The following is a 22,313-nucleotide window of genomic DNA, read 5'->3' as shown; positions in this document are numbered from 1 at the left end:
GCAGCGACGGGCGTGTGCGTGCCGTGCCGTGGGTGCTCCCGACCCGGACGGCCGCCCCTCTTTTCATGCATAAGAATGCATGAAAATGCGGGACGTCTTTACCGGGACTTTCGTTTCCGGTCTGTGGTCACAAGCCGCCGTGGGCAGAATCCTCGCTCAGGGATATTCCATAGATTGGTGTAGAGCGATTGTAGATTGGGAAGATTTCAGGGACAGGGGAGACATGTTGCGCCGAGAGTTGCGTGGAGCATATAGTCCCGACCATTGGCTGTTTCGTTCGTAGATTGCCTTACTTCCAGCAGACGTATTCCTAGACCTCTCTAGCTGAAACCTCATTAAGTTGTCTTTGCTACAGGGTCTTCGTTTAAGAATAAATTAAATTGAGTGAAATTAGAAATGTCGTGAGCCTCGTTTTCATTTGCTGGATCGCGCACGCTCAAGAAACTACGACCAAGTTCACAGATCTGTTCTGTACAGTACAAAACCGTCTACGTTGGAGTCTACTTCGAACACTTAACCGTAACATGAAGGATAAGCTTACGCGACTACCAGCGTATACGGAGTGATTATATTACGGAACTAATGAGCCCCCTTTGTCCTCTTCGTAAAACAAATCATCGTTCACTCAGAAATTAACTTACCGGAAGCATCGTTGCTCAAAATGAAACAATAAATCAACCTTCACACGAAAAGAGGAGGGGCTCCAACGATGGCCCTCCCGATATCCCTAAAATCTTGAGCAGCAGAACCTCATATCCCACGAGCATCGTTATAGGGACCAGTGTTTACAAGTGGCCCACTAACATAGAATCAGCATCCCTACTTGCACCGCAGAGAACACTGTAGGAGCCATCCCAGCCAATCAATCAATGCATCACGTGACCCTAAGTGACGTGACACTCAGGCCCCAATGTATTCACTCCCGTGTCCATTGCGGATCATCGTAGCATGAGCGTGAGCGAGCTCCTTTGGCACAGCAGCGTCCCTGCAGCGTCGCGTGTGCCCCCTCCAGATGAGCCCGAGCTGTCCCGTGCACCGGCGGTGGCTGGCAGCGCTGTTGCTGGTGTCCGGCACGCTGGTGTCGCACCAGGGAGCCCAGGCCAGGAACCTGCACAAGAGGAGCTTCCTCGAGCTGGGCTGCAGGGGAAACTTCGAGCAGTCCTACCTCGCCCGGCTGGAGAGAGTGTGCGAGGAGTGCTTCGGCCTCTACAGGGAACCCCAGGTCTACAACATCTGCAGGTAATTTTCGCCATCATCAAACGGGCTCTCATTGCGGCAGAGTTTTCGAAGAGGGAGATTTGTTCAGCTTGCTACGCTGGAGAAATGGTGTGGGTTTTGACAGCTGGGAGTGCTTCGATGGGCGTCTGGTGTCTCAGCTGTAGATGAGAGCTAGTCCAGTATACAACCGCTAGTCTGGGCTCTTTAACGTGCACCACGCAGTAGTGATACACGACCGCACGCAGGTGCGATGGTCATCCAGATCGAAACGGGCAAGGGTAAGGATTGAATCCAGGAGGTTCTCTAGCGTGAGCTTTCGCTCCATGTTCTCCGAGCTGGTGTGCACTAGCCCGCTGGATGTCGCTGGATGACGTCGCTGGGCTAACCGGCGCCGTGCTGTCAAGACTGAATGCAGTCTAGACAGGCAGCCGATTCCTTTAACGTAAGCGCGGATTGCATTGGTACTTACCTCAACTACTCCAGGAAAGGCAAAAACCTTAAATGGATGCTCCGGGAAGGTGCTCCCGCTGCACCGAAGTCGGTGGAGTTGAGAAGGAATCTGAAGAAGGAACTTGGGCTCCTTACTTTCCAACACAGCCATAATTTTGTAAAGTCTACATTAAAGTAATTATTTTAGATTAAGGACGCCTCGCTCTCTACGTTCTATATAATTTTTCACACTGTATAACTTCGTGCGTCTTCGATAGCTTCGATTAGTGCTTTTCGAACATTTCAACAGCTTTCTATTATGTTTTATTAACCCGCGCCTGTAGAGGTTTTGCAGCCTTTGGCCCTAACGAACTTTCAGCAGCAGTCACGGCCCGTGGACTATGCTACTTCTGAAGCGAAAACGAAGCTGGAGTTCTAACCGCGAGGCTGTCGTTTCGAGGGGTGCTTACACTGTTCGAATGCATGCCAGCTGTGATCAAAGCACGGGGCTAACGGAGTATAGAAGCGGCAACCTCCATGGCGTCGAGGTTCCATATTGGCCTCCGGAAAGCTAAGGCAGGGTTTGCATCCCAGGCGGTCTCATCATCCTCATATTATATTGCAGATTCAGGTTGGTTAACCGCGGCTTGCGTCGCTAACTCGTGCTCTAGCGTGGATCTTTGATAGCTCGACACGACGGTCCACCACGGTGATTCCCCGGTGGGCCCTCGGGCCGTAGAGCGGCCAAGTCAACGTAGGTCTCCCAGCAGCCCTGGACGCGCCCTGACCGTGCGAGTGTTGCTTCCTCCCCGCAGGGCCAACTGCTTCAAGAACGAGAACTTTGACCTGTGTGCCGACGCGCTTCTGCTCAAGGACGAGATGTCCGACCTGCGACGGATGATCAACTACGTGTACGGATGACGAGGCTGCCCGCCACGACGCCGCCCATGCCAGCAAACCGTCCAGCTGCATCGTTTTTCCCTAATTTAACGGATACCTTTTAACTTATGTTCACACCTTATTTACCCTGTGTTCGTTCGTTTGCCGAAGATACTCGCGATTGGGTATCTTCGCCCTACGTGCTCATTGGATTGTTGGTTGTTACGTCTGGATGATTTATGCAACTCGGTCGTGTCTTAGGGACGCACTTTTTGGGTGAAATATTTTGCGAGTTTATTTTGACGCGCGAAATTTTATAGTTTCTTGGTAGCGTTATTTTAGCGGGTATTGTAATTATTTGTATTATAATAATTATTATTATTATAATTATTATTATACACAACGTCGTTCTCGTAATTTATACACTGCCTGGTCCTTGTGCGGGTAATTTACAACTTTTCAAAGTACGACGAAGAAGAAAACATAAAAAAAATGCGAGAGATCAACTATTTACACTTTTTGGAGACGCATTCGCTGGGACCCTCTGGTCATAACTTTGTGGGTCGAAGGAATCGTGCCATTAAAGACGCAAGCAACGACACGTGCCTTTGGTCTGATTTCTTCGCATCTTCCTCGGAGGTTTGTTAGACGTGATTCTGTATATGTTTTGTCCAGCCGGTCTTTAGACGGAGTCTGAAAGTTACGCCGGAAAAGCGCAGCTTTTCTGGCCAATGTGAAGCACGATTGACTTGTGCAGGCTAGAAAACGCCGAGCAGATCAGAAACACACGCAGCACATAAATAAACATTGTAACTTGGCAAAGAGCGAACGCCCCTTCGAGGTAATGAAAGCACGGAGGCGTACCACTTGACAACCTTTAACAGAAGACACAAGCTGTTGAAGAAGACGGGAAGGAGAAACTTCCTTCTCGCCCTCTTTTGTCAACTCAAGAAGGCAGGGCGAGAGAAAGGAAGGCCGGGGAGGAAGAAGCAGACGGAACGCTATAGAGGAGAGGAGGATACTTCCTCTTCTCTTTAGCGTTTTGTCTGCTTCTTATCTCCCCAGCTTTTCTTCCCCTCGCCCTACATTCTTGAGTTACAACTGACGAAGATAATCCCGCCAATCGAAATTCGCGCAAAAGCTGCGTTCCTCTCTCTCCCGCCCGTGACTTCCACAGCACTGCGCGAAACTAGCGAGACAGAGTATAGTCACTAGAGTTGGGCGTCGATTAAAAAGTTTAACCCGATTAATCGCCACCCGTTCATCGATTAATTAATCGACTAATCAGTCATGCTCATTCCGACGCATAATAGTATTTAAAAAAAAAGTCAAAATTAAATGTTTTGTTTCTGCCGAATATATGACAAACTGCGCAGCACAATTTCGTTTTTTAAATCAACCTTGACGTGTGGTTGAGAAGTGTCCAAAGACACCAACACTCACAAATTATTACTTCAGCCGCAGAGGCAAAGAGGTTTATTGATATTCCCCGGCAATAGTGAACTCCATGGATGAATCGCAATCGTCTCTGCCGCGCTAAAGGGACACTTGCTCGGTGTTTGAAGTGGCTATGACACGTATTACCTTCTCCTCTTGTTTAGAGTTACAAGTATCGCCCTTACAGTTTTCTTTAGGTGGTCAAAATTTACCCACAAAGTTTGCCTTCCCACAGGTGTACTCGTCCACGTCTGCGTGGTAAACACGCTGAATTTTTACCTTTTTGTTGTTTCTCGATATTTACCAAATTAACCGGTTAAAAAATAATCTCGATTAAAGCATGAATCGATTAATCGGTAGGTTAATCGATCAAATGCCCAGCCCTAATACTCACGTGTTTCTTTCCGACGCACTGATTGGCTCACTGGGGCCGTGACCTTCGCCGTTTGAGTGGCAAGCCCTGTGCGTACTTTATCAGTTATTTTTTTTTTTTTTTTGCGCTGAGTTTGTTACTTTACGTATAATCACCTAGCTTTCCAGCTGATTTCTAGCGAATTGACTTGCAATGTCTTGCCCAGTGTGCCAATTTATAACCGAAAAAAAAGGAGGTAAATTGGACGCAAATTTGGAGCCAATGCCGTCCACGCTATGTTCAGCATTTCACAAACTAGAAGCAGTGTGGGCTCCGCCTTTTCGTAACAAATTGGTAGGACTTCATGGTTTTCGGATGTCGGTACGGCCCCTCATGCAAAGATTAGCGAGGCGCAGTTAAGATAAAACAGGTAAAGCTGCATTGTCATTCTTGTAACAGAGCAGGCTTCGTTTACAAGAATACGGGCGTGGTGGCTCACTGTTCTAACTGTCGTCGTAGTTGCGGCCCCCACCAACTTTAAAAAGCTTCCTCACAGCACACAAGTCTCCCCGCTTTTTGATGTAGCACTGCATTATCAAAGCGAGAAGGCCAGACAAAACACGAGGATAGCTATAGACCAGTGTCTGTTCTGCTCAGCGCCGCCATGTTCGTTTCGGCGGACGCAATGACACAGTAAAAACAAGCTGCACGTTTCGCAAGACTCCGTCTCGTTTTTTTTTTTTTTTTTTTTTTTTTTTTTTAGGTGCGAAGTTTTTTAGGGTCTAGCCTTGTCGGGCGTCCGAGCTCACACCGATTGCCATCCCATCTGTCTTCTTAAAAAGAGAAAAAAGGTTTGCGCAGTCGACAGGATTCGAACCTGTGCGGGGAGAGACCAGTCTTTTTTTTCTAGTCCTTTTTTTTTTTGTAAAATGTGTTTATTTACATATTAAAAGCATTACAGAGGGCCACCTTAGCCAAAGAGCACTCGCAAAAAATTAGACGTTATTACATACGCATAACCTATAGAGGTTTGAACATTATACAATGTCTAGCGCTTAAATGTTCTTCTTTTTACCATATAGTTTCTTAAAGCGACTTCCACCAATGGATTTCTAGTCCATCGCCTTAACCACTCGGCCACGACTGCGAGACAAATAGGGGGCTCTAAGATGTGGAAGTAATTCAAGAGCTGGGGTTTCTGTCATGGATGAAACGTTGCATGTACCAGCTCAACGTCTGTACAGGAGAGGGCGCTGCGGTCAAATGCGTATATAATCGCGTTAAACTTTGCATGCATTGGCTCAACGTTCATAGACGAGAGGGCGCTGAGGTCAAATGCTCAAATGCGTATATAACCACGTTCCATACCACACATTTCATATCAACGCAACCCGGAACTGAGCACTACCTATGGGCAACAAAAAAAAATCTGCACCATCAGCAATAGCTATGAACAAAATCAGTATCATCAGCACCACCAGAGCTTCGTCCCAATCAACATCATTCACCACGAGAAAATGCGTTTATTTCTTTTTTTTTTTTTTTTTAGGAAACGTTTGCACATGTTGTAGTGCAAGAACGTCGGAAAGGCATAGTCACGATGCTTCAATAACAACATCAATGCCAAGAGGGCTTTAAATAGCAAAAACCTTGTTTTATGCGCAGTTCTTGTCTTCACAAGAGCCTGCGGTTGAGATTATTACTTCACATTTTTATCGCTGGGGGCTAGGATTTCGGACAGTGGTCTATGGGGTATACCTGCACTGCTGTTTGGTTTGGCGCTATCTGGCGACTGAAGCAAGTAACATTGGGTATGCCCGGGAGTGGCAGCTGCATTGTTCAAACGTCAGCTATTACTCTGGTGGCGCCGCTACAGCCTAGTGTCGGAAGCAAGAAACGCTGGGTAGGCCAAAAAGAGGTGATCGCGTAGCACGCAAGTATGGCGAGAGCTGCGGCCTGGCGGGCCAATCGGAACGTGACTATGTATCCTCTGAGTGCGCTTTAACTGCGAGGTATCGGGCTTTTCGCTCTGTCATGCTCCAATATGTGTGCGTTGCGCTCGTATACGTAGCGGATATCGAAGCCGTCGGCACGCAATGTGGGGCTTATCGTTCACCATTTGCCAAGTTACACCGTGACAGGGTATAACCTTGGGATCTCACTTTACTGGCGCCGCCTGGCTGTTACCGGCAGGCTATACTGTAACAAAACAAAATTAAACAGCAAAAAAAATAAAAAATTCGACGCTGAAAAATTAGAGCAACCGTCCTCGCACAAACACTAGGGGCCCATATATAAGGCGAGGGAAATTCTGAACAATCTCAAGACCGATATCTATTATCGATTAGAGGTTTAACAAATTCGTGTTACAGAACAAGATGCCGAAGTAAAGAGAGTCTTATTTTCGCTAGGCCGCTTTATCTTGCAGCGTGGTCCAAAGGCAGCAGCGGCATACCCTCGGGGCTATGAGAAGTCGTCAGTCCGAACTCGTCGTTCCGTCATTCGGAGAAATGACATGACACACCACACACAAACAGGCAAACCACACTCCAAACGTGGAAACAAACTTGAACACCCTTGCACCTTTGCGTAGTGAAAATATGAAGGCTCTTCGGAGTTTCTGATGTTCGGTGCAACGAGAAGATTAATCTAATAATGAATTGCATCGGATGCTACCTCGGCCTGCAAAGCAGAAAGCGAGGCGGACTTCATCGCATCTGTAAGCGACCCTCGAGACGGGCGTCTCGATGGAGGGAAATTTCGTAAACTTCGCCAAAAAAAAAAAAGAAATTTTAGGCGTCCAATGAAAGAGGGAGAAATGTGAAACGCCCGAATATGTGCTACTGGCGGTCGCCTTCTGTCCGCGAGGCCCTATTCCCAAACGTCTCAAGATCCTAGCGACTCTACACGTAACAACGGCGGAAGCTGACCGCTTGTTCTCTTCACTACGACGGCTGAAAACATACCTGAGAGCGTCCACTTCGAATGAGCGACTGCTCGGTCTAGCGCTTTTCAATGTTCACAGCGACATTGAAGTTCAATCAGAGGACGTCCTGGATATTCTTCGCCGTGAACGCAGGCGGCTGCTGCATCCTTATGTGTAGGCGCTTGGTATAAATGATATGATCAAGAGGGCCCGTAAATTGCTTTCTGAAATAACTAGTCACTGTTACTTTTTTATTCGCTTTAATTTCTAGTTGAAAGCACGTAATTCTGATCAGTGCACAATGTCTGCGTGAGCGCATCGCTACCCGTTGCTTACACTGCCCCAATTGTTTTTGCAATTCCTTTAATATTCCTTACATCATTGACATTGTTTTTATATTATCACCATGTGTGCGTTTTATTATGGCCACTTTAGTTTGATTTAACTATGTATTTAATTTAGGAGAGTTTGTTATGCCTTGCCTCGAAAATGCCATCCTTCACTCCACAAATGTTTCGAAATGCCCGTTCTCTATATATTTGAGATCAAGTTCCGCATCCCATCAAATAAGCTTGAATGAAGAAATATTGACTGTTTCATTTATTAGTAACGTTGAAACGTACGTTTCAACGTTACTAGAAACGTAAAAACCAACGAAAAAAAAAACCTTTTTGTCGTAACTTTTAGTGGACTTTAGTACAAAATGAGGGGCACGTGATGTTTTCTAACATTTTTAGTTTGCAAGGTTTTGCGGCACAATTAACATTGTTTTTTATACAGGCATGCCTCAGCGGTGCTTTCAGGTAGCGCGTCCCGACCTAGGTGCATTTTAACTTCGGTAGTAAGACGCGGCGCGTCCGCCGGGGAGATGGGGGTGGCGCCCCTGTAACCTCTTCCGCTGTATCTGTCTCGGCTCCAAGATGGCCGATTAAAGCCAAAAGAGACGTCACGTACAGTTCCTCGATTGGCCGCTGCGGGAGAAGTGGCGGCGTTGTGTTCGCCATTAGCTCGGTGCTCGAGGACAGATCGGGGACACTTTTTCAGAGCAGTTTCTGTAGCAGTTTTCGAACTGAGTGGTTTAGTAACGTTGGTTGAAGCCTAGCCTCCTCTATACTTACAAAGCCCGGTAGCTCGACAGCGGAGTCAAAGAGGCCCGGTCGCAGATTTGGAGCGCGAAGATCTGGTAGCACAGAGCATCAAAGAGCCATTTCTCGGGAAACCTGGACGTCAGCGCGCAGGTTTTGCAGCGGCCAGGACCCGAAACACACTTGCTCGCTCGGGACAAATGTGTTTCGGCGTCTCGCCGCAGTGGGGCGCCAGTCACGTGACTCTTTTCTCATCCGTTGCCTGCCGCTCTACCTTTTCCATTTCGGCGGCCGCTTCTCGTGGCGATCTACAAGGCTTTGCCAGTAAATAGGAGGCTACGGTTGCAGTAAAAGAATAAGAGGAAACAAAATTACCAGGTCAGTTATGGCTACGCCAATGCACAGCTGCCGCAAAGCATCCTACTTCGGTGTGTCAGCGTAAGAAACATCGTGCTTGCTCATGTACCACATGTTTGGGAAAAACGAATGCTTTTCTCTCCACAAAAATAGACAACGCGCCGCGGGACCGCGTCGTCTCCTCTCAAATGTAGCGCCAGCGGTTGGAATCTAAATTTCAAAATTTCAAAACCTACCGTCCTCTGACTCAAATGTTAAAAGCGATGTTCGCAAACTTTTTTGGCAAAATGGCGGTCAACAAACCCCGCGAATAGATGCGAGATTAATGGCTTCTGCTGCCGATAAAGGGTTCTATTTTGTCAGTGAAAAGTTTTGAAAATCGCTTATAAATTTTGAATCAGATAGCGCTAAGTCCTGAAACTTTGGCATCCTGTGGACTACATTTGGACGGAGACTGAGCGTTCTGCGAAGTTCAGTTCATTTTTGCGGCGAAAAAAAAAAAAAAAACAGGGTTTTTTTTTTTTTTTTTCTGCCAAACACCGGGTAGTTTTCTCTGTTGCGGTTGGAGGGGACAGAGCAGCGCCCTGTCAAGGAACGACAGAGTTTCTATTTCTTTTCTGCCTTCCCTTTTTAAACGGAGAAAGAATTTGAATTGAATTGGAGCATCAAAACGAGCAGCGAGTGGTCGCGCCTTTCTTCTTCTCTCTTCAGACAATGATGGGTCGTCCATTTCCTGTCGTCTGCTTCGAAACCACTGAAGTCATTCTCCTTTCTTGCAGCGTATCATGCCGTATTGGTGTCCCTCAATAATGGCGCCGTGAAAGTCTCTCGCTCGATATTGCCTGGACGCACAAAGGGATGGTGGTAGCGACTCTGCGCTGTTTCTTTGTACAGATTTGAGTATACTTGTTGGCCTGTCTTTTTTACAACGCAAACTTTTTTTTTTTTTTTAGGCGCGGTGAAGAGTTTATTTTTGTGCAATAAAACTTTGGGTGTGCTTGGGTGGTTCATATCATTTGAAAGGTTAAAAGCACGAACCGAAACACGGACGAAATAAGGAGCACGAACGACAGGGACAGGCGCTACTTACAAGTGATTTTATGGACGAAACATTAATTGAGTCAGTCTGTAGTTCACCATACCGAAAAACAAGCCATTGACCGATAACATATCGGAAGTCTTATATGAAGCCATTTAAGAATATATTTCGTTCACTATCGGAAAAATAGATAGCATGCTCATACACTTTTCTCGCGCGTTCTTGAGAAAAAAAGCCTAAACGATTTCTGCCTCCGTCTTTTCGCGAAAATGAACTTAGAGCGGGTTGCCAAAGATGATTTCAAAAACAAGAATGACATGTTGATGCGAAGACAACTTGTTTTACTAGCAACCGACATTTATGATGCCACCCTCAATGCAAAATTCATTTTCCGAGAGATTTTGGGGGGCAGGGAAGGGAAGGGTTAACACGTTGAGGGTGGCATCATTATATGTCCGGTGCTACTTGAAAGAACTGTATTGTTTGTCTTCGTCCCCATGTTTTATTCTTTCGTGTTTTTCGAGTCGTCTTTTTATTCGCTCGTTTTAGAAACTTCCTCGAATCTAAAATAGGTTCGCAACCGCAACTCTTAAAATGCTCCGCGAGATGCCGCCACCCCCCCCCCCCCCCCGGTCAGTCACGCTCTCGCTTGCTGTTACGCCGCCAAATCGCCGCCCGCTTTTCTGCTGCGTCGACGCTCGTTCCTTATTTTTGTTTGGCACAAGTTCGCCGATTCAACCTTTATTTTCAGTTCACGGATCATCCTCTCGTCACCTTCATTTGTGACATTTGCAATCAATCAGCTGCTCGCAACCTAAAAGCGGTTGCGAACTGCTCTAAGATTCGACGAAGTGTGGAAAAAAAAAAAGAAGGGAAAATACATGGCTTCATATAAGACCGTCGATGTGTTCTCGGTTTGTGGTTTGCTTATCGGTATGGTGAACGACAGACTCGCTGAGTGAATGTTTCTTCAATAAAATCAATTGTAAATAGCGCCTGTTTTTATGTGTCTTTGATTTTCTTTGTGCTTCAGCTCGCGCTTTTAACGTTTTAAACTTACGTTTATGGTTGTATCTCCATCCGGGTTAACCTATTATAACTAAATGGTAAAACAAAAAATGTATAAAAGTGTTTCTTTTTTTTTTGTGTAGGAGCACAAAGTACGGCGTACGAATGTACTTCGATTTTGGTAGGCGGAGTAAAAAAAAGAGAGAGGGGCGCCAATCTAAGCACCAAATCGTAGCCATCATTTCAGTTCATTCAGCTTGAGCGATCCGACTGCTTAGCGTGCTGCGTCAGAGCCGGCGTCGCTACTTCGGCGTAATTAATTCGGTTCAAAAGACGATGTCCTACCACTGCATTTCTATCGAACGACCAACAGGGATGGAAGTGCATTCTATAAAGCCTGTGGTTAAAAAATACCGGCGACACCATCACCACGAACCATCGTTTGTAACACACAAACAAAATAGAAGAAAAAGCGAGTATCTAAAGACCGCAATTCAGCGACACTAAGCCCTCTCGCCACACGAGAACTGCACGAAGGAAAGAAGCGACCGCGCAGCAGTAGGTTAGCGCAATCCTTTGGGACCTCCGCCGCCCCGCTAAGGAAAACAGACGGCCAAATTAGCGCATGAAATTATTGCGGTGGCGAGCGACACAGGAGCAACAACCGGCGCGAGAACGGACTGCCGACGAACGCGCTCCGCGCGGGCGGGAAGGGCACTAACAACGCGAGAGCACGCGCAAATTATACAGACAAAACTCGCGCGCTGCCTAAAGCTCAATTACGCAGAGGTCAACGGCAAATACGACTCAATTAGCCGACGACAGGAGGCCGTCCGCGGGACACAAAAAGAGGATGGGCCTGAAAAAAGAACGAAACGGAAAATAATTACGGGTTTTCGCGGCTTCCCTCGTCGTTTCGGCGGGACTTCCGCCGCTACCCGCGTAATTTACGCGAGAATTTCGGACTAATCGGCTGTGTGTATCTCTTTTTCTTCTGTGCGCAGGGAAAACTGCTTCAAGAACGAGAACTTCTTAAAGTGCGCCGAGGCGTTGTTGCTGCACGACGAGATGGAAAGTCTGAAGGGCAAAGTGGACTACCTGTACAGCCGATGAACATGGCCGAGGAGATCATCGACTGACCGCAGCGCCACCACCTCGCGCCGACACCGACCACCCGTTGCGCTGGTGGGCTGCGGCAATCGCGGAAACACTAGTCCGACGACCGAAGCAACCCCGCCGGGAACCCTTCCTTCCAGCACGCGTTTCGAGATTTTGCTAAAGAGCCGCTTACGAGAGTAATTTATTGATGTACATGCCTGTTAAGTTAATGCCAATAAAAGCTGAATCAAAAGATGGCCTTCCTGGGGTAGATATTTTCTCTCAGCAGGTCACGATTGTACCATCACGTTCCTTTCAATACGTGGAATATAGTAGACCGTTATCGTGTGACGGTTTTCATGCAGAGCTCGGTTGGGCGACAAAAAATAAATTGTATAAGCATAACTACCATAATAAGTCGTACTTATCGCCCACAATGTGCAAAGGAACGAAAGCGACAGCTGTGGTGCCGTCACGAGTGCCGTCACGTCGAGGACGGAGGGGAGTTAATTCTGATAGCCGTCGTGGTGGCGTCGTGGATGCCACTCACGACTTCCACCAGTAATCCCTGAAGTAACAAAGCGCGATAGAAGTCTCTAAAACCATTCAGCATTACGCGTAGCAACTGGACGCTGTCAAAGAGGCATTTCGCATAACGCGAGGAATGTTTGGAAACAAGTGTGTGAAGCAGACGACACGAAGATTCTCGCTTCGTCTCGCCATTCTTGGCCGGGACGCTGTCCCATCGCTCTCTTTGCGCGCCACGGCAAAAGGGAAGTTCCAACTTCCCTCTTCTCGCGCTAAGAGAAGATAGAAAAAGGTTTTTTGTCTGTGCGTGTTTCTTTTTTTTTTTTTTTATATAGCCGCGGCGATAGCCCACAAGCTCGAAATCTCTGCAAAGTGTCGCCCATAAAGCTTTAAAAATCGCCGCTGTCGCTATGCTGATTCCTGAAGAAATGCGTTAGCATATCACGCACCTGTTATATACAATAAAGCACGGTAAATGCAGCCTCTCAGCCCCTTTCCGCGAGGTGAACATTCCCGAAACCCCCTGTACCTCGTGCAAGCACATCAGGTCACTTATGCCCGAGTGCCACTAGTGCGACAAACAGAAACAAACGACAGCCACAAGCCTCAAACCAGAAAGAATTTTTTCCAATTCGACAGGCTCCGTAAAATAAAGGCGGCTATGCTCAAACACGAGCATCATGCACGCGAGGGTAACATTGGCAAGCTTTCAATCACTCGTGCTTACTTCACGAGCACCGAACGACAAGACGCCTGCCAAAGGTACCATCGCCAGCATTCTGCGTGTGTTGGAGGCCTGTCGCTGTCATTTGTTTCTGATTGTCGCTCTAGTGTGACTCGGGCATTAGCGTGTGTACAAAAAGACCTGCGCGCGATGCGCGAAAAACGACAGAGCCATTTCGTTGTTGTGCATACACGTTGTGCATACTCCGCGCCCGTAGGGCCCCGGTGACATAGCAAGAACGACTGCGCTTCAAGAACTGCGTGGCAGGCTAAAGAACGGAACCGCAGTTTGTGTGCGTCCGCAGGTCTCCAAAGCTGCCGGCAGGAGCTTCCGAGGGCGTCCAAATAAAGCGCTGGTACGTACATCCAGCGTTTTAGGTCCAAAGCGCGCACCCGCAAGTCGGCCGCGTAATGTATCACCTATAGGGGGTATTCACTGGCGGCCATATCTGTGTGCGCGAATGCTGAGCGCGTGCTGATGGCGAGCTTCCACAGTCTTTTTCCAACGTGCATTCTGCACCATCAAAAGTGCCGGTCTTAGCAGCCTATTGATGTGAGATCGGTATGAGCATGCGCTCTAAACAGCACCCACAAATATGGCGTCTAGTGAATACTCCCTATAGGACGTATTCACTGACGGCCATAGCTGTGTGCGCGACTGCTGAGCGCGTGCTGATGGCTAGCTTTCACAGTTCTTTTGTAACGTGCATTTCGCACCCTCTACTTTGCCGGTCTTAGCAGCCTATTAATGTGGGCTCATTCTGCGCATGCGCTCTAAACAGCACCCACAAATATTGCGCCCAGTGAATACTCCTTATAGCAGCCGAGGCGCAGCGGTGGACAGCGAAGCTGGGGCATGCTTGGGCCGCCAGCGTGGCACTGCGAGGCCATGGCAGAGCTCTGGCCCACGGTAGGTTAATATTTTCTAATAAGTCACCCGTAGACTGCGGCGCCGAAAATGGCGAAGGGGTCATCGCCGGAGGATCTTCGGTTGCTAGGTGTTACGTCGCAGCGTCGCTCCCTATAACCAGAAAATCCAGTGCAACCTCCGTTGCTATGAATCCTATCACATAGCGTATTCAAATATAGGAGGAATCGGTGGCCGAGTGGGCTATTGAACACCAACTCACAACACGTGGAGTGATTGCCCGCGCTGCAGAACCCAGAAATCCTGGCTTCAATGCCCCCCTACCCGTTTCAATCTAGATGAGCATGGTGCCGGCAGGGGCGGATGCAGGAATTTCCTGAGGGGGGAGGGGGGGGGGGGGGGGGGGGTCAGGCGTTGGTCAGCGTACCGTATGTTCAGGAAACCCCTCCCTTTCACCCTCGTTTCACGCCCTAAATTTTACACATGCAGAAATCAAGAGGGGGGTCAGGACATCCGGACCCCCCCTCTATATCCGCCCCTGAGAGCCGGCGTGCGGTCGTGTATCACTACTTCGTGGTGCACTTTAAAGAGCCCCTTAGCCTAGCGGTTGTGCTGCATTGGCTAAATTTCTCATTTACAGCTGAAATACAAATCGCCCGTTGAGGCACGCTAAGCTCAGGCTGTATAAACATACCCACACGCTAATTATGAACCCCGCCGCTACCTGTCGGCACATGCAGAAGGTGTTTCCTAGCCAGTTTCCGCAACCAGAAAGGGCGCTGTGGCGCCCAACGTTGTGAACTTTGAATACGTGTGCTCCAGACCACTCGAAGGTCAGCGCACGTACCGAGGCGCTAACGCTAAAGCATTAGAAGTATAGCCGGGAACAAAATAGAACCAGTGCCACAAACCACTTGAATTCTACCCAAATTCCAACCGGCAAATAAAGTGATTTCGTATTTTTCCCCAACGCAATTACATCAAAATTCAACATGGCGCCCCCCCCCCCCCCCCCACCCCTTCTTTCCTTTTTTTTTTTTTTTTTTTTTTCTCAGAAAAAAAAAAATTCCGCCAAGGGTACTGTTGGCTAAGGCTCTGCTTGGGTGGGCAAGCACGTGCAATGACAAGCCTGCCAAAGCTACGCCCTGGTGCACGCTGCACCTGCCTGCAGGCATGGGGCACCAGTCGGGGCGTCGTGCTCGCAGCTACGAGCCGGTCTCCTCCAAAGGTAGCCACGCCGTCTTGCAGCGGTGTGTAAGGTGTAGCAACCCTGGAGGGCGAAGTCGCCCAGCTTGTTAGGCCGAGCCGTGGAGTTCTCGCAGTTTGTACTAAGCATAGAGCTCATATAGAACTCTAGAGGGAACAGTCTGCCATCTTGGGGACTGCGGGACAATGAGGCAGACATCGCTGGTGCCGGTCACCTCAGAATGCTGGCGAGGCTGGAAGAAACGCAAAAGAAGCAGCAAAGCATTTCTTCTAAGGTCGGCACCTAGTTTTTTATGTTTTTTTTTGTTTTGTTTTATTATTATATATAGAAAACAGCCGCATCGTCGTGTGTTGCGTATAAAAATAACGAAACTTGACACTCAGGCGAACAACTAGAAAGCCTAGCGGCAAAACGAACGCGCCCAACGTACCAAGTCCTATATTACAAAACCGCCTATTCATCTAAAGGCAATAAAAAAACTTAAAATAAAAACAACATGTGGACTCTTTTTTTTCGCAGACTACATTGTGTGAACCAATGAACGTCCCACAATGCGCGGAGATTCCGAATGATTTTATTATAACTTGTTCCGAAGAAAGTCTGATAGGTACACATTCGGATAAGACTCATCTTTTTCACCGCGGACGAAGCCATCGCTTGCAACTCGCCAACAAGCGCCCTTCGTCGACCACTTCACTCGGAAGAAAATCCTTCCCGAAAAGGGCGTGTCCCGATCTTAGAACACGCTTTTAACGAGGAAAATAAACTTGTGGTTTCGGGTTTGTTGGGATGGCGTCTAGATTGAGTTTTCAGCACAAAAGGACCATCTCAAAATCGACTTCAGTGCCCCTTTCAAGTCTCCCGTAAGTTGCGGGGGTATCTATCAACAGTGGTAAAGGGAGGACGCGAGCAGGGCTGCCAACGCAAGGTAAATTTCCCAGGTTAAGGTGATTTTCAGGTCTTTGAGGTAATAAGAAAAATCTTGCTAGTTTGAAAGAAGTTTTGGGCGCCATATACATCTGGAATTTCATTGGCCAAGTATGATTGCATGTCGAGATAACATCGAATTTTAGCGGCTTTGTCAACATTTAGGGTATTCCCTCCAGCCGTTTGGCGGCTTGTTGTGCGACCATCTGGAAACACTGAGGAGCACTCGAACAACTTTGTTTTAGGCAAAATCAGTTTTCATACGTTTTCGTCGCCCCCGTGAAAACTATGGAGGAAGATATTAGCCAAGTGGAAGCTTCCGAGAGCGCTACTGCGCCTTTTCGAAAAAGAAGGTTTGAGTACAATAAGAAATACAACGATGTCTGGAGGTACAGGCTTGCCATGACTATATGTCATGGTAAGTCTGAACATCGGCACTTCACGAAATGTTATAATAACATTTTGTGAAGGGCCGAGCACGAAATGTTAGTTACTGTGTGTCCTGTTCCGTGTGCTTGAGTTTGAGAACTCGCGCTTGTTTACACCTTTTGTATTGAACTGACGTTTATAGAAAAAAAAGTTGCTCAAGTTATTAAGCAGTACCATGTTCTGATGGGGTGCATAACATCTGAGGCGAAGAAAGGGTTTCATTCGTCAGTTCGAATCTCCCGCGGTAACGCTTCCTCTCGCCAGATTTGCTTTGGCCGCAAGTTTTGGCCCGATACCTTTGTGAAACGTACGCGAGCCGTAACGGCTACATAATATATCTCTCATCGTAAAAACGGAAGTGATGCAAAAGTAAACAAAAAAAACACGAATATTTAGTATTATGTAATTTTTGGGCAAGCAAGGGAAATTTCAGGCGTTCGCTAGGGAAATTTTGACTTTCCATGTTGACAGCCCTGTCGACGAGACATATGACGTCACGATTCTCATTCCCTCTCCTCCTTGCCTCTTCCCATCAAGCTGCTGAACCGAAGCGAGGAGGAGAGAAGCGAGGCCGCTTCCTCTCATTTTAAACTGTTTCAGGAGGATCGTGACGTCAGAGTCCTCGCTTGATCGCGTCTTTTTTTTCTCCAAAAATACGGCCATCCGCGTATGAGCATGCACGGTGGAAGAAACAGATTTAGGTCATGACTCTCTGTCTTACGCTGCGGCTACATTATGTTCGGTGCACCGAGCGCTTCACTCGCACGGGCATAGATGGCGCCCAAGTATAGGGTACCTACCAACCGACCGCTCCGGTTGTTTCTCCCAGTGGTGGTCCCGTACTCCCTCGCTCACCGCCTTCTAGTTGTACCTCACCACCACCTCCAAGTCGCCAGAGTCCGTAAATCTGTGTTTTCTTCCTTCTTCTTCGGGTTAAGGCTCACCTTCGTGAACGATGGTGGCACTTGTGATCGACACAGTACCAAAGCAAAACAAGAAGCCAGCCACTGGCCGCATACCACCACCACACCGCGTAAAAGGCGAGCTCGCTACGCCGCCGACACCGTTACCGCCGAGGAAGGACCTCATACCGCAGCGCCCCCCGCGGTGGCGCGGAACTAACTATACTCCTGGTTCGAAGCTAGCTTTGAACACGATTTGGTCGCTCGCTCCAATCACCACTTTTAGAAATCTATAACATCAAACTCTAATGGGTTAGCAGTATTATAATTTGAACTATCTAACCCACTATCGCTCATAGCGTATAGTGGGTTACTTGCCCATTTATTAGATTCCTTACTGACTAACCGGAAATTGACAGCGAGTGTTCTTCTGGCTACTAGAAGAGCTTGGACGCTTCAAACCACGCGCGGGTAGACACCGACGAAATTGTATTGATCGACTCGCAAACTACTAACAAGGGGTAAAAACACCCATAAGATCCGGGGGGGGGGGGGGGGGGGGGGGGCATACAAATACGTTGCAGTGATTGTATTTAGGCGCAAGCATTTGAATTCCTTTCGAAATTAGTCGATGCGCTAACCGCTTGACCTTCGAAATGACAAACTTCAGACCTAACTCGAGATCCCCAATAAGACGACCAGACAAAAAAGAAGAAATCAGCTCTTCCGAACACACAGCAGACTCCATGGAGAGTCAGCAACGGAAAACGAAACAGGAGAAGAAGAAAACGGCGAAGGCAAATGCCCCCCCCCCCCCCCCCCCAAAAAAAAAAAAAAAAAAAGTGCAAGAAGATGAGCTGGAAAAGAAAAACAATAATGACACAACAAATGAAACAGATGAACAACACAACCTGAGCCGTCCCCATCTAAGATGCTTGGGGGGAAGTGGGGGGGGGGGGGGGGGGGCGCTGAGGGTGCCCTCGGGGGTGCACCCGCGGGCGACCTTTCGGGGTCGTTCCGAGACAGACTGGGGACGGCACAGAAGGAGTACATAAAGGGAGTTACCCCACTTGCAGCGCTAATGACTAAAGAACAGATCGATGCTCTGGCACTGAGTGTTCAAAACTTAACTAATATCGCTATCGATCTAACCGAGCGTCATGCAAACTTGCAGGGGAGGCTGGATGGAGCGGGCACTCCAGCCGCCTCGCAGCTATGCTGATGTGACCAAAAACACCAACAAAGGACAAACTGACAATCAAACAAGACAGACGACACCAACAACACCTGAAAACAAGAGGTGCGAGCCAGAAATGGCAGCACTTCTGGTATTCCCAAAAACACCGCAAAAGGGGAAGGAGCAAATGCGAGTAATACTATCTCTGAGATTGGCGATCCTTTCCAAAGAGTTGGCCCTTACCACACCCGAGTTTCGGGCTGATTTTGAGTACTTCCAATGAAGGACTCTCCAACCTGGAAAAAGCAATTAACAAAATACCACAACTACAAGAAGAACTAAAAGTATATAAAAAAAATTTAAAAAAAAAAAACTTTCAGATGAAAAATTTGCAAGTTAGGGTTAAGGGGATCATGACAACTGATCCTGAACAACTAATGGAAAAAGGAATAAATCAAAATAAACTGGCAGGAACCACTGAGGAGATACAGACTGTGCGGACCTTTGCGAACCGTAACGGGCTGGCCACAGTCATCTTCGAGCTCAGCCCGAGGATGTTTAGAGAGCTGCAGGAGAAAGGGAGGGTCTTCCTGGACCGGACCTGGTGTCGTTTTGAGGAAAACCTCTATATCACATTTTGCAGAACGTGCTGCCGGTTCGGGCACTTGATGGCATGATGCACGGCATCTCCTCGATGCCACAATTGTAGCAGAGGGGGAAAACTGTCAAGAACAAATAGAAAGGTGCATAAGTTGTACAAATCATGCCGCTTTTGCAAAAGGAAACCTCACACATCGGCACTCTGACAACAGCGTACAAGATACCTTGCTCAAGTGGAGAGGTTGCAAACAAAAATCACATACCACTAAAAAAACAAAAAAAAAGGAGGAGACATGTTTACTATACAAATGTTGCTGCAACCGTTAAACAGTTTACAAATCAACACTAATCATACAACTTCAGCTACAGAACATCTAAAAATTACCATAGACATAATTCGATTTGACGTAATTGCAATTCAAGACCAATATTGTTTTAAAAATAAAATAATTGTATTTTCTTTAACCGATCCTATTATACAATATACTGAACAACTACGCGCGGCAATGATTGTACGGGACAATGGATTGGATCTTTTTTCCGAAACAATAACCCGAGATGAAATTTCGCTCGCAATAACAACAAAAACAACAAAAACAAGAGTCATTAGTGCATATAAATCTCCAAGAGAAGATATTGCAAACATAATACACACAATGGAAGAGATCCTCACAACACGTGAGAATCTACCAACAGCCATTTTGGGGGGTTTTAATGCTAAACACCAGGCATGGGGGGAAGATTTTCAGACAGTTCAGGAGATGTCCTTGCCCCATTTGCAATAAATCATTCACTTTTCATTTTAAATAACAGTGATCAAGGTCCAACTTATACTTCAACCACTGGCAATAGTTATATTTATCTAAGCTTAGCTAATGATTTACTAACCTTAGCTAATGATCATGATGAACATTCATAGTTAAAGTGATCATAAATACATTCTCACAACATATTTCGCCAAACACATGATGTTAGCAAAACGGCTTACAAAAAAAAAGCGAAAAAACAATACTAGAAGACATCAAAAACGATAGATGGATGTTAGGACTAAAATAGCAGAGTATTACAACTAAAAAACAAAAACAAATATATATAAATATATATATTAGATCAATGAAATGTAAAGAATCACATATACGTAAATAAACTCTCCAAAATAGTGAAACAATTTTTCAAGAGATTACTATGGTGGAATGCCGATTTAGAAATAGAGCGGAAAAGATCAAAGATGTACAAGTAATACACGACATATGCAAGAGAAAAGATACAACACTGCATTAGATGATTATAAAAAAAAACATAAATGAAGCAAAAGCATCTTGGCATAATTTCTGCAAAGAGGTCTCAAATATAAATATATTTAGTATACTATACAAGATCGATACTACGAAAATAAAACATCCAATATTATTTCCTCCTATCACTGACTCTAACGGAATTGAAACACAAACACTAGAAGCATCCAGCCAATTCATCTTAAACTCTCACTTCCCAGAGTATAAGACAGAAACATCTTCAGAACATCAGAAAACTACCTTGTCTCAATTAAATGTGAGAAATAACACAGAAGATGACCTACCTTTTACTGAAACAGAACTTAACATTACAAGAACACAGTTCGCTTCCCGAACTTCATCAGGTGCAGATAAACTCACTACAAATGTTGCCAAAGCAATAGATAATAATCATGATACTAGTTTTAAATATACTCAATGCATGTTTAAGATTTAGCTATTATCCAGATATTTGGAAAACATCAAGAGTCATATTAATACACAAAAAATGAGGCCTATATGTATTTCATCTATATTTGGGAAAATTCTCGAAAAACTGGTAAAAAATAGTCTATCAATTTTTATAGCGCACTAATTTACACCATTCACTACAATTACAGTTTCGCACATGAAAAAGTTTTCAATTACAGCTTTATATAATCCCAAAGAAAAAAATACTTTGCTACCAACGAGAAACTAAAAAATGTATTTTGATATCCCTAGACATACCAAATGCTTTTAACTCAATCTGGCTGTCGTTTCTCCTTCTTTGCTTCGTGATATATCTCAGTGAAATGGAAAAGAAATTAGAGCAGAGCAACTCAGGTTTTGATGTGAGTTATATGGAAGGAGGGAGAAAGGTAACACAGGTAATACCAGTACTAATGTATGCAGACGACCTAGTACTTATGGCAGATATTCAGGATACGTTACAGGGACTAACGGGCAGATGTAGAGAGGAAGCGGGACACCTTGAACATGAGGTTTAGTAGTGAATAGTCTGGAGTAATGGCGTTTTTTATAGGAATACAGGACATTCTAATAAATGTCCTGCATTCTGTAAATGTCCTCTTTCCCTCCCCCGACCCCAAAGTCTCAGGGCGCCGCCTTTTACTCATTGGGTGCGCTTGTGCGCGTCATAAGCCGATTACGACGCTTTAGCAAGTCATAATCGGGTTACGACACGCCCAAGCGCGCCCCAACTGCACAAGGTGATGGTGGCCCAAGACATGCATTTTGACCCACCTACCCCCCTTCGCACCCCAAATCATAAACATCACAGCCACTTCAACCCCCCCCCCCCCCCCCCCCCCCCCCACACACACACACGAAAAAACAAGGTCGAGGTACACCTAAGCATTCCCTATGAGTTGTGAATGCGAAAGCATGCAAGCCGCTCGTCCGCGCTCCCTTTGTCGTCTGCTGCGTACTTTTTGTCGTCTGTCAGCGCGTGTGCACCCCTAGGCACGGTGACCTTGGGGCTCTGGCGCTGATGGACACGCAGCGCCATGGGGTGAGCGGTCGTGGAAACTGGCGAGCGCAGCGGCCAATGAGAGCCCCGTCGACGCGCGCCAGCCAATGGAACCGAAGGAAACTAGGTGCCGTTTTCGGGCTTCAACCTGATGACGTCAGCTCGCTTAAAGGGGTACTCCACCGCTTTTTTGAGCTACCTCAACTAACTATATATTCTGACTCCCCGGCCTTTACTCTCTCCGGTATGCTATTTAGAATCGCGAAATTCATAATAGGTATTGTGAAATCGGCAAATGAAAATGATGCAAAAACCAACATTCAAATATACGCGCACTTTTCAGTGCCGTGACGTCAGTGGGAGGCAAGCTTGCCAGTCG

General features: G+C 46.7%; 1 protein-coding gene across 2 annotated transcripts in view; it reads left to right on the top strand.

Annotated features, from left to right (window-relative positions):
- Nucleotides 1-12,087, top strand: part of LOC8041023 (crustacean hyperglycemic hormones) — a 50,221-nt gene extending 38,134 nt beyond the window's left edge. Inside the window, exons 2-3 of one of the 2 annotated variants that reach the window (XM_029971418.3) lie at nt 1,013-1,239; nt 11,735-12,087. In XM_029971418.3, coding sequence (XP_029827278.1) covers nt 1,013-1,239; nt 11,735-11,843 — 336 coding nt within the window. In that variant the 3' untranslated portion in view covers nt 11,844-12,087. The remainder of the gene's footprint in view (nt 1-1,012; nt 1,240-11,734) is intronic. The other variant, XM_029971419.3, reaches the window with a different exon arrangement.
- Nucleotides 12,088-22,313: the final 10,226 nt, after the last annotated feature.

This window comes from Ixodes scapularis, unplaced genomic scaffold (assembly GCF_016920785.2).
Source record: "Ixodes scapularis isolate PalLabHiFi unplaced genomic scaffold, ASM1692078v2 PGA_scaffold12__126_contigs__length_90152505, whole genome shotgun sequence".
Lineage (NCBI taxonomy): Eukaryota > Metazoa > Arthropoda > Arachnida > Ixodida > Ixodidae > Ixodes > Ixodes scapularis.
This window is presented reverse-complemented; position numbering and strand designations above follow the sequence as displayed.